Source organism: Monomorium pharaonis, chromosome 3 (genome assembly GCF_013373865.1).
Source record: "Monomorium pharaonis isolate MP-MQ-018 chromosome 3, ASM1337386v2, whole genome shotgun sequence".
Lineage (NCBI taxonomy): Eukaryota > Metazoa > Arthropoda > Insecta > Hymenoptera > Formicidae > Monomorium > Monomorium pharaonis.
The window spans coordinates 19,564,634-19,576,967 of NC_050469.1; the positions used below are offsets into that span (position 1 = coordinate 19,564,634).

General features: G+C 31.1%; 1 protein-coding gene across 2 annotated transcripts in view; it reads left to right on the forward strand.

Annotated features, from left to right (window-relative positions):
• Positions 1–12,334, forward strand: part of LOC105835571 (alkyldihydroxyacetonephosphate synthase) — a 23,201-nt gene continuing 10,867 nt past the window's right edge. Inside the window, exons 1-2 of one of the 2 annotated variants that reach the window (XM_012679011.3) lie at positions 1–135; positions 1,994–2,083. In XM_012679011.3, coding sequence (XP_012534465.1) covers positions 47–135; positions 1,994–2,083 — 179 coding nt within the window. In that variant the 5' untranslated portion in view covers positions 1–46. The remainder of the gene's footprint in view (positions 136–1,993; positions 2,084–12,334) is intronic. The other variant, XM_036284930.1, reaches the window with a different exon arrangement.

The window sequence follows — 12,334 nt, forward strand, 5'->3', positions numbered from 1 at the left end:
TCTCCGAGCTTAATTCTGAATCAAAGGTGTTTACGGGGTGACGAATATGCCTGAGCAAGGGATGCGCGGGACGATTGTGGAAACGACGAGCGCGAGCGAGCCGGTCGAGGTTGAGAGCGTCGTGCCGAAAATCAGGTCAGTTTCGCGTTCGGGCGGTATATACTCTTGCTGCTCACCGCCCCTCGTGACGAACGGAACAGATGCATGCGCCCTGTACATGCGCGTGCATTTACTTATGCACATATATGCCCGAGTCATGCTGCACGCGCCCACGCCGCGACCACGCGCGTGCACTTAATCGCGATCAGCCACACCTCTTGCAGCTGTGTATACACGTTATTACTTTACCGCTGTGTAAAAATTCGTGACTCATTATCAACGTTATAACGACTCTCCCGCCACCCCTCCCTCTCCCTGAAGATGACTCGAATGACGTCTTCGCGAACGCGTAATTGTAACGTCGATCGATAAAAAACTACCTGTGCCCCTTTTCCAAAGCTATTATCTCCTTCTCTTGTTATTATCTAGTGTATAGGCAAGTCTTCATTTCTTTCTTTTTTCCTTTTTTTTCACTGTTCTATTTCTCTATTGTTTATTAATAGAGAATTTGTGGCGTCTCGGACGGAATAATGCTAAACGCGAAGAAACGACGTGCCCCAATTTCGAAAAATCTTTCTATATTTTTTTTATGAGCAGCGCTTGGATTTTCGGTCACATGACAAAAATGTGCGCGGGTAGACACTGTAATTTGAATTAAATATTTCGAGACTCGCGCACGCTGCGTAATATTTATCAGGGTGTCTCAAAACATACTGGTCAACGCTTGTAAAAAGGTAAAAGGGATCGAGATGAACATAAAAGTCCAATATTGTTTTGAGTTAGGTCTTGAGTTAGGGTCCACCAATAATCGAGGTATTAATTTTTCAAATTATGCGAATGAGAGCGCGCTGAGAGAAGAGCTCGATCCGCTCGAACCATAACACGGAAGAAAAAATCTATCGTGAATGTATGACAAGCTTTCATTAATTTACTGTTCACAATTACGATAGAAATTAATTAAATTATTTGCCGATTCCATACGTTAATATCTCGATTATTGGTGGACCTAACCCAAGACAATATTGGACTTTTATGTTCATCTCGATCCCTTCTGTCTTTTTGCGAGCGTTGACCAGTATGTTTTGGGACACCCTGTATATATTCCTCGCGAAAATGAGAATCGAAGCGAAAGTAAGGGAAGAATGGCGTAAGTGTAAACGAAACTTCTAAAAAGAAAAAATTCGGAACGTGATAAAATGTAAAACAAGTGTTAATTGAATTTTCATTTCCTACAAGTTTCGTTTACGCTTCTGTCATTTTTCTCTTACGCGATCTAATGTTTATTTTCGCAAAGAAATCGATTTTTGAAGCAGAAGCAACTACGCAACACTGCATATTACATCGCAATATTACAGAAACATTGCAAAGATTTTTTTGGCAATACTATTTCAGCAGTATTGCAGTAATGTTTTAAAAATATTGTAAATAATAATATCCTTTACAATAGCAAGTAGTACGCGCTATCGGCAATGACACATGACACTTCATTAATTATTTTTGTCATTAAAAAGCCAGGCAGAATAAAACAAAAGGCGAGTAGCGTAACATTGTTACATTTTTTTTTCACTCACATTTTAATGAAATATTTTTTTGACAATGCGAATCTTCAAAATTGCGTTTGAAAGTAAACGAGATATAATTTGACAATAAAATTTTTGGTTCTTAAGTGTAAAAATTAATTCAAGGACATATGACATTTTTGGAAGTTATATGCATCAATATTTAAAATAACTGAATGTTATCAGAAAGACATTCAAACATTATATTGTAATATTGCACTAAAATTTTGCAACAATTTCGCGATGAAATAAAATTTCTGCAATGTGCAATTTTTTTGTGCTCTATAGGCGATCTTTCGGAATACTCATGTCCGTATACTCTATTTGTGTTTAAGGCAGCAGTTGTTAAAATGGAACGGTTGGGGCTACAAGGATTCCGGATTTCGCGTGAATGACAAAAACGTGATAGAATTTACAGGTGACAGGTACGTATTATAAGATCTGTCCGTTTTTAGAATCGATACGTGTAAATATCATTAAGCGATGCATAAAGAACATTTAGGTCAGAATTCATAATCGTATCTTATATTTAAGATCATCTCAAGTACTGTTTTAAGATGTCATCACACAATCACAGAGCTGTATTAACATCTTAAGATATTGCTTGCGACGATCTTGAAATAATATTTGATTATGAATACCAGCCTAAGAATGCATATGCATTTAGAATAGATTTCTGCATCTTTTAGAATATATTTTTTTATACGATTAAAATTTACATTTTTTCAATTTACTATTCATTATTTAAGTTAAGATGTACAAGATTTTAATTTTCAAGAGTACTTGGTTTTTACCTACTTCAGTTTCAATGTACTTATCTTATCTCTGTACTTATCTTAAGTTTCAATCTTTAATTTGACTATATACAGATTCATTTAAAGATTCATATAAAGATACGTAAAAGATTCTTTTAATTCTGCGAAACGAGTTATTATATGTTATTTTCGCTTAAAGATCGTGCATTCTGACAATTTGACAATTGTTAAATGATTGATTAATGATATTTCTTTTTATTTATTAAGTATTAAACGAAACATGAAATTGATTTTATTTATAATAATTGTCATTAAATGAATTGCATGATTTACTAGATGACTAAATATAAAAAGAACTAGAGACAAATGTTTAATATTTATTGAGAAATATTATAAGATAAAGTAATAAAAAATACCTAAATGCACTTTTGATTTGTAAACATTTTTAATTCGTGACCTTTCTTTGCTTTTATTTAATAAATTTTTTGTTTGGTTCTAATTATTTATCAGAGGGACTAAAGTCCAAAATTCGGTAAATATCTATAGCATTAAGAATATCTTAGCTTGCTAAGTGAACATGTTGATCGTTGAAATTCTCGCGTATTGTCTCGTTTCTTTACGTCTATCTAGCTAAGCTATGTTTATCCAGTTACTGGCAAACGTACGTTAACGTCGCGATGTCTTATGCACCATGTATGCAACTTTTATTTGCATTTCTTGAGTAAGTTAGTACCACCTGTCGCCAGCAAATCGATAAAGACCTTGGCTAAATGAAAATTTTATACCATAAAAAAACATGAAAATATATGATTAGATTATTAATGTAATAATAATTACTTTAAAAATATTAATCATAATATTTTTCATAATTTGAATAATATTATATTAATAAAATAATTATGTTTGTAAGTAATGACCATATTACGTCATGTAATAATAAAATGTTTTAATCTTATATTGTAAAAGTTAATAAGAAAAAGAGGGGAGAGAGAGAGAGAGAGAGAGAGAGAGGGAGGGAAGCAAAAATTTTAATATTAAAGTCATTATAAATAAAATAATACCGTTTAAATTTACTATTATTTTTTTTTAAATATAGTTATAATTTTTTTTTAGCACGGTGACGTATCGTAAGCGTTTGATATAGTATAATAAGAGTGATAAGAATTTTTATCAAAGTTGTTTAGTTTGCGTAAGATATAGCTATTTTGATACCAGTTGTATTTCAAGTCAGAATGCATACAATAAATTAAAAACGATTGTTGCACTAAAAATGTCGAAGAACTAACGTATAAAATCAAATAACATGTCTAAATTGGGACACAAGACGTCTTATGTCTCAATTTTAGATATTATATCTATAGTTCAGTCAAATTAGACTTTGAAAATGAACTAATTGTAAGTGACACTTTCTTTTCACCAAAATGTTTGGATGGTAATTAGAAATAAAATGTGTGTGTTTGAGACTCGCAACTAATTTTGAAAAGTTGTAAAAAAAAAACATAAAGATGCGAAAAACAGGTTTTTTGCATATGAAAGGTAAACATTTTACAAAAAAAAGTTTCAAATAAAAAAATATAAGTTTTGACAAGACCTACAAAATAAGCCGCGACAAGTTAAAATCGGTTCAAGTGTTTAATTGCAAAAAAATTAAAACCGTCGATATAGGCCTTTTTTTCACTTATTTATTATTAATAAAGATTTAAAAATATGGCTTTAAAAATGTGATACAATATCTCTCTCGTGATGATAAAAAAGTGTGTAAACTTTTAGCCCGAAATCTTCATTGGTTTTTGCAAGAAGCTGTTTGTTACAAACTCGTCTCCGAAGAATTTAATTTCTTCAGCTTTGGCAAGTTACACAGCAACCAACTTGGTTGTTTTTTATTCTTTAAGAGTTACACTATCATGTACAATTTGGAACAAAGCGATTTTTATAATTTAAACTACCGAAAAATGGCTCCAAAAGGTACGTTTTTTTCTTGCTAACAAATGGAATAACTCTTTTAATTGTTATCATAGAGAATTGGCGCAAAAACTAATCGATAGTTTTTATTTTTATACAAATTTTTAAAAAAGAAAATTTATTCTATCTCAATTTACGACCAAAATATCTTTTTTTTTATTAAAATTTATTGTAGCTTTAATTGTTAACATTAAGAGCTGAAACTTGCACCAAGTCTAGAAAAAGAGTCGAATTTACTGTCTTTAAATTTTTAAATGAATATCTTTAAAAGTTTTGTTTATTACAATGTTATAAAGTTACAATGTACGAGCAAGACGGTGTATGGCGATGGAGTGGGGGAAGCGACGCTCGACGCGGCCCGCTGCCCGTGCACGTGCGTTATAACGAATTTGCGCCTTTAAAACATGTACCCAGCTAGCCAGGCCTGTTAAAATCACATATCGTGAAAGCTTTACAGCAAGGATTGTTTCAATTTTGACAACAATTTTATGACAAGTAATTGTCTGTTGCTTTGTTTTCTAAAAGTTTCAAGCAAATTTACGGCAAAAGTTTTCATCACACGATGCTGCAAATAACAGAGAAAGACTTGTACATAAATATTACGTATAGAAATTATAAGATTTGTTCCGACACGATAAAATGCAAAATTTAAGCAAATAACAGAACAAACCTTGCTACACGACATGAAAATAAATTTATGGCAGAAACAGGACATCTTGTTAAGCACATAATAACGGCAAATTAGTAACAAGAACAAAATAAAACTTGCCGAGCATACTTACGCAACAAAATTGCGACAAGGTGTGTCCGTAAACAACTTAGTTTTTGTTGGCAAGGCTTGTCGCAAATAGTATGATGCGCATTTTATGCAAATAACAGGGTTGCATTATCGGGTTTTAAACTTTATTTCTGACTTTACTACCCAGCTAGCCAGGCCTGTTAAAATCACATATCGTGAAAGCTTTACAGCAAGGATTGTTTCAATTTTGACAACAATTTTATGACAAGTAATTGTCTGTTGCTTTGTTTTCTAAAAGTTTCGAGCAAATTTACGGCAAAAGTTTTCATCACACGATGCTGCAAATAACAGAGAAAGACTTGTACATAAATATTACGTATAGAAATTACAAGATTTGTTCCGACACGATAAAATGCAAAATTTAAGCAAATAACAGAGCAAACCTTGCTACACGATATGACAATAAATTTATGGCAGAAACAGAAAATCTTGTTAAGCACATAATAACGGCAAATTAGTAACAAGGACAAAATAAAACTTGCCGAGCATACTTACGCAACAAAATTGCGACAAGGTGTGTCCGTAAACAGCTTAGTTTTTGTTGGCAAGGCTTGTCGCAAATAGTATGACGCGCATTTTATGCAAATAACAGGGTTGCATTATCGGGTTTTAAACTTTATTTCTGACTTTACTATCTATCTCGAGATGGCGCATTTCTCGTGAAAAAGATTTACCTGCTGGATTAATAAAAGGGGCTCGTCGAGAACAGAGAACCAAGTATGATTGCACCATTCACATTTGATATTGGACTAATCAGTCTAATATTTCAGTCTAATAATCATTTTTGTTGATCTAAATTTCGACAATATTTGTCCTGTTCTTGCCACAAATTTGCTATCATATTGTGCATAGCAAGATTTGCCTCGTTTTTGCCACAAATTTGCTATTATGCTATGTACAGCAAGGTTTGCCTTGTTCTTGCTGCAAATTTGTTGTTATGCTTTACTAGCAAATTTTACCCTGTTATTTGCATAAAATATGCGTCATACTATTTACAACAAGCCTTGCCAGCAAAAGCTAAGCTTAATGCGGACACACCTTGTCGTAATTTTGTTGCAAAGGTTTGTAAAGAACTCGATGAGCTACCCCAGATTTTAAAAAAATCATCGCTTACATTAATTTATTGCTAAGACATTGTAAGTTTCAGCAATTTGAAGGCACAAATTCATTATCACGCATGCGCGTGCACGGGCAGAGGGCCGCGTCGCTTCCCCCACTTTATAACATTGTATAAACAAAACTTTTAAAGATATTTATTAAAAAATTTAAAGACAGTAAATTCAACTCTATTTCTAGACTTGGTGCAAATTTCAGCTTTTAATGTTAACAATTAAAGCTACAATAAATTTTAATAAAAAAAAGGTATTTCGGTTGTAAATTAAGATAGAATAAATTTTCTTTTTTAAAAATTTGTATAAAAATAAAAACTATTGATTAGTTTTTGCGCCAATTCTTTATGATAAAAATTATTCCATTTGTTAGCAAGAAAAAAAACGTACCTACTTTTTGGAGCCATTTTTCAGTAGTTTAAGGGGGGCAAGTCATGTAACGCGCTGAAAATTGAGTGATTTTTTGGAATTTTGTTTGAGGAAATTATACAACCAATTTTTTTGAAATTTTCAGGGTATGTTATTGTAACATTAAACTACTAAAAAAATATTTTTTGACAGAAAAATAATATGTATTTTATAAATAATAATAATGTAAATCTAATGCGTCGACGTTGAAGTCACTTGTCGGTGTGCAATGTAGCGCTACTTGTATTCATCTGAAACAAAAAAACCAAATAGATTTCTTTTTTGTACGGTTTGTGTTATTAATTGAACCTATTGTTAAAGAAAATAATGCAAAATTGTAAAAATGGCGACACGTAGAAAAAAAAGTATTGATTTTTACGAAAAATTTTCGTGTTAATTATGCAATAAAAATAATTTATTTAAACAATACAATTACAAATAAATGTTCAATTAATGAGGAAAGTATTTATCTAAATGTGTGTGTGTATACACAAGGAGAACTCAATCGGATGAATAGTTTTTGAGTTATCTTGCACGTCAATTTTAAAAAAGTAGTTTGGAGAAAAACGCGTTTAAAGTTCGAGTAACAAAATCGTGAAAAAATCGTAATTTATTTTAACTTATCGCAGTTTTTTGCTAATCTGCGATTTCAGGGCCATAGAGCAGATCTTCCTGTTTTTCGAACATTATTTTAACACAGCCAGGTTAACATTTATTACAGAGAGATCAAAAGACTGAGTTTCCGACTCGTCTACATGAGTGCTCCGCCCAATTCGACCATTCACTTTTTGAAAATAACATAGAAGAAACTCTCAAATCGGTTTCTACTATTTTTTCTCATATTCTACGGAAAATTTCCTATAAATTTAAGCAAGAAAAAAAAATTGCTAAAAAATTTCGATTTACATGACTTGCCCCCCTTAAATTATAAAAATCGCTTTGTTCCAAATTGTACATGATAGTATAACTCTTAAAGAATAAAAAGCAGCCAAGTTGATTACTGTGTAATTTGCCAAAGCTAAAGAAATTAATTTCTTCGGAGACGAATTTGTAACAAACAGCTTCTTGCAAAAAGATTTCGGACTAAAATTTTGCACACTTTTTTATCGTCACGAAAGGTATATCGTATCACATTTTTAAAGCCACATCTTCAAATCTTTATAAATAATAAATAAGTGGAAAAAAAGCCTGTTTCGACGGTTTTAATTTTTTTTTTTTTTTTGCAATTAAACACGTGAACCGATTTTAACTTGTCGCAGCTCATTTTGTAGGTCTTCTCAAAACCTAGATTTTTTATTTGAAACTATTTTGGTAAAATGTTTATGTTTTGTTGCACATGTAAAAAACCTGTTTTTCGCACCTTTATGCTTTTCTTACAACTTTTCAAAACTAGTTGCGGGTTTCAAACACACACATTTTATTTCTAATCACCTTCCGAACATTTTGGTGAAAAGAAAGTGCCACTTACAATTAGTTCAAATTTTGGCCCTATTTTTCAGCTAATTTAACTGGACTACTAAGAAATAACTTGTGTGTAAGATGTCAATTGTAACGTCTTATTTTCTTTTGAACCAAAAGAAGCTTTTATAGATATATATAATAGTTTATTTGAATTAAGAATATTAAATAGAAAAATTCAACATCGAGATCCGCTACAGACAGACCGAAATAGGCAGTAACTTTATTATTTTTAAGATATTTGTGATATTTTTTGTCTTATCGTCTTTGTGCCAATAATAAAAGGTTTTAATTTTTAAATGATAAAATTGACTTCTGTTTAGTCATTCAGCATATTGTACTTATTTAATTTTCTTCCATTTTCAGCAATATTAATAATAATAATTAATAATAAATGTTAAAATTAAATAAATACGACACGAAAATTAAATAAATACTGTTGTTATTACATATCATTTTATTTTCAATGTTTTTTGAACTTGTGTACTAAGTTTTCTTTACTTTGGCTAACAAGTAAAAATTATTTACCGAAAATCGCAGGAAATTAGGTAGTGCTTCAGAAATATTTTTTTGTGAGATTAAAGAACCATTTATTATACGTGCTTTCAAGGGAGTGCATTAGATTTCTTAAAAATATTAATATGATTTATAATAGTATTTATCATCATATTATCTCTCTAAATAGCTATCGATTTGTTAACGATATATTTTTGTATTTTGTTTTCTATTTCTTTTTATTTGACAATATTTTATGCTTTTAATTTTTATGATATTATACTATATTGTTTTGTAAAGTAGTATCTCATTTATTTCTTGCATGAGCCTTAAAACCTGTTAACCCATACAGCACACATCTTTCAGAAAGCTTTCTGAAAGATATCGGAAAGATATCTTCTGTCAGATATCTTTCAGAAACCTTTCTGAAAGATGATGTGCTGTATGGGAATGATATTTATTCAAGAACACAGAATAGTATTTGAGAATGTCATCTCAAACGTGTGAACCAATTTTTCAAAAGAAGGCTAGATGTGATAGTTTTTCTCTAAGTGGATTAATTTATATAAAAATTTTAATATTTAAAATCTCGTTCTTTAATATTTATATTACTTAATGGTTATATGATATTGTTATCATATAACCATTAATTATTGTTACGTTCAGCCTTATGGGATTTTAACTCTTTTATTTGGTAGGAGGGATATTTCAAGGAGAATAGGTAAGGCAGGGAAGAACGTAACAAACACGTAGAATTCCCGTAGGCACACAAATTAAGAGAGGGTAGGTGCCTTGAGTTGAACGCACTTTTTATAACTCAAAAATATAGGTCAATGTGCCGATAGGCCCGCTATAACCCGTTTCAAGTCGTACGTCCGTCGGTCCAAGTTTCGAGTCAACGAATTGAATCGCTTTAACTCGGGATCGGACCAGGTGCAGTCTTTGTTCGGGATGAGGGAAGGTCGTTATTAATTAAAATAAATGATGAAATTTATGTAACAAAAGAAATAACAAAGTATTTATTCTAAATTTCCCCAAAAGTTATAAGAATATAAATAGGCGCTGAAGTCGTGTGATTTAAAAATTTTGTAATAACGGCGGTATAATCGAAAAACGCATAGTGAGTAGGTATATATATAGTTGTACAAATATTATGTAAGTATGTGGTGGGTGGAGAAAGGGAAACATAAAGATTTTTTATTTTAATTCTATACACTCAGAAAAAAATGTAGCACCAGATAATACAATTGTGGAGTGCTCGTCTACAAATAATAGTACAAATAGGGATAGAGATAAATTGTAATAAGTAAGTCAAAAAAATTGTTTTAAAAACCTTGTCTTAAATCAATTGACAAAATGCTTAAAGCTATAATATTGCAGTATTAACAAAGCCTAAAAGATGTTGTAATTTTAAATAATTTTGTTGCAATTTATTGCATTTGTTATGAAAATATAGTAGCGTTTGACTTAAAAAATCTATCACATTTAATAAAACTTCGCGCAACAAGATGTAATAAGTGCTTATAGGCATATATGTAAACTATAATAATAACCTGTAGCAATCTTTAATTCAACTTGCAGGCCTATAAATGCTTTTGTAGAAAACATATCAAGAATTATTGTAAAGCAGTTTATTTTTTATAGTAAAGTGTTTAGGAGGTTTAAGTTTAAAGTAAAGTGAACAAATTGTATTCAGTGACTATAAACTACTATATGATAAAACAAGCAAGACGTTACTACAAATTAATGTTAGCTGTTTTAAATATTTAAAATATTATTTTATGGAGTACTACAATAACGCAATAAATTTTAACTGAATTTTATAGCATAATTTCATAACTAATGTATAACAAGTTATTTTTAATGTATTATAATTATCCAAAACGCTATAGATAAATGTTTTATATCTTATTAATAAAATTTATTTGCGTGTTTGTTTCATAAAGTCACAGTTTTTGTGTCTACATGTAACAAAATAAATTTATTACAAAATTATGGCTAATCTATGTATTTTCTATTTTCTATTACATTACAATTTAAAGTTATTTATCTGACAAAATAAAATCTACAATGTTGTATTAGTTTTTTCCGAGAGATTTTTCTCAGTGTAGTCATAACGGTAAACGCGGAGCCAGAAAATAGTCGAAGGGTTTACTAATGGTTACATAAGAAAAAAAAAAGAGATGTTTGAAGTCGTAAGAGGATAAGGGTTAGCGCGGGGGAGAGTGGGAATGGAAAGTCTTCGGATGGGACTTATGGGAGGAGGTGAACTAGAAAAAAAATATGTCAAGAATATCTGAGGAACGTGTTCATGTTCTTTAGTAATTAGAGGTGAAGGGGAGGGTCGAGGAACACTAAGTTCTTCGAAGGTGTAGGAGGAGAGGAAGGTCGAGGAACACTAGATTCTTCGATGTTGGTAGTTAAGGGCAAATGAAGTGACTCAAGGTATTCCTGGTAAACGCGCTTTAATTCTTCCCGAACTCGCCGATTAAACTTTAATAGGGAATTATTTATAAATAATATGAGCGTGTCTTAAAAAATTAAAACGGAAAGGAGTAGATGAGTAACGTGAAAACAAAAGAAATTGTGATTGTGGGACTTACTCATTACTGGTTCTCGAACAAATTTATCGGAATCGAAAGGTTTTCTTGACTGAATGGAACGGCACTAAAGTTTATTCGCGCACTGATTCTACACGATTACTAACTAACTGACTCGCTAACTAACTAAGTCTCTTATTCGTTACTGATTACTGACTACTAATTGGGGTGAAAAAAACTGAAAAACTTCTTCAAGATTTGGTTTTATATATACAGAGTCTTACAGAGGGAGGATCCAAATGTAGATGGTTCAAATATTTTGATTGGTAGGACTCTTTCAGGATTATGTGGTGAATGAATTCTAAGTTTCTTATTGGAGAAATAGTTTTTCATTTTTGACCAATTATACATTGAGTCGAAAGTTTCTCTGTTTCCTCCCACATTCCTTTAATTTTATCGAAGGGATCCGACCTATCGCGTAGATTATCTTCCCTTTGGTTTTAAAAGATAAATAATTCTTTATCGTGCTAGACATGCTACGGTATGGTTTGCAGATGGAGGAAACGGTCATTTATTTTTTGCTAATGTTTAGATACTTTATTGCTCCTTTTTTTGTAAGAAAACGTGAAACTTTGCTTCGATCCCGAGTTTGTTTTTGTATTTCTACCTTCAAAATTTATTGTTTGTTGACTCGATATTCAAAAGGAGTTGAAATTATCAACTTGGTCGTTTCGTCCATCCATGTTTGTCGTCACGTTTCTAACGAACTAATCCTAGATGCATGAAAAATTATCGGAGATCGTTGAAACGGAATTTCTTTTGTAATCTTATTTGTTTCTCTGACGAAGGGAAATCGTGGAGGAGTCTGCCGGATGTAACAATATTAAGCATTAAAAATGTATTTTTGGCCTTTTCTTCTTTGATTTGAAATATGAACTGTTTATCCTTATTATATTTCTTTTTCTTGTTATTTTCTTATTATGTTTCTTTTAATTAATTTTTGTTCTTAATATATAAATTTTTAATTTAGAAAAAAGTTAAGAATCTAAAGTTCATGTGTTTTAAAAGTCGAGGTAGCAATTTTGTAAAAGATAAAGTATAAATTTCTGACGTGGGAAGATTAAATTTTAAGGCGTACTAAGATTCACGC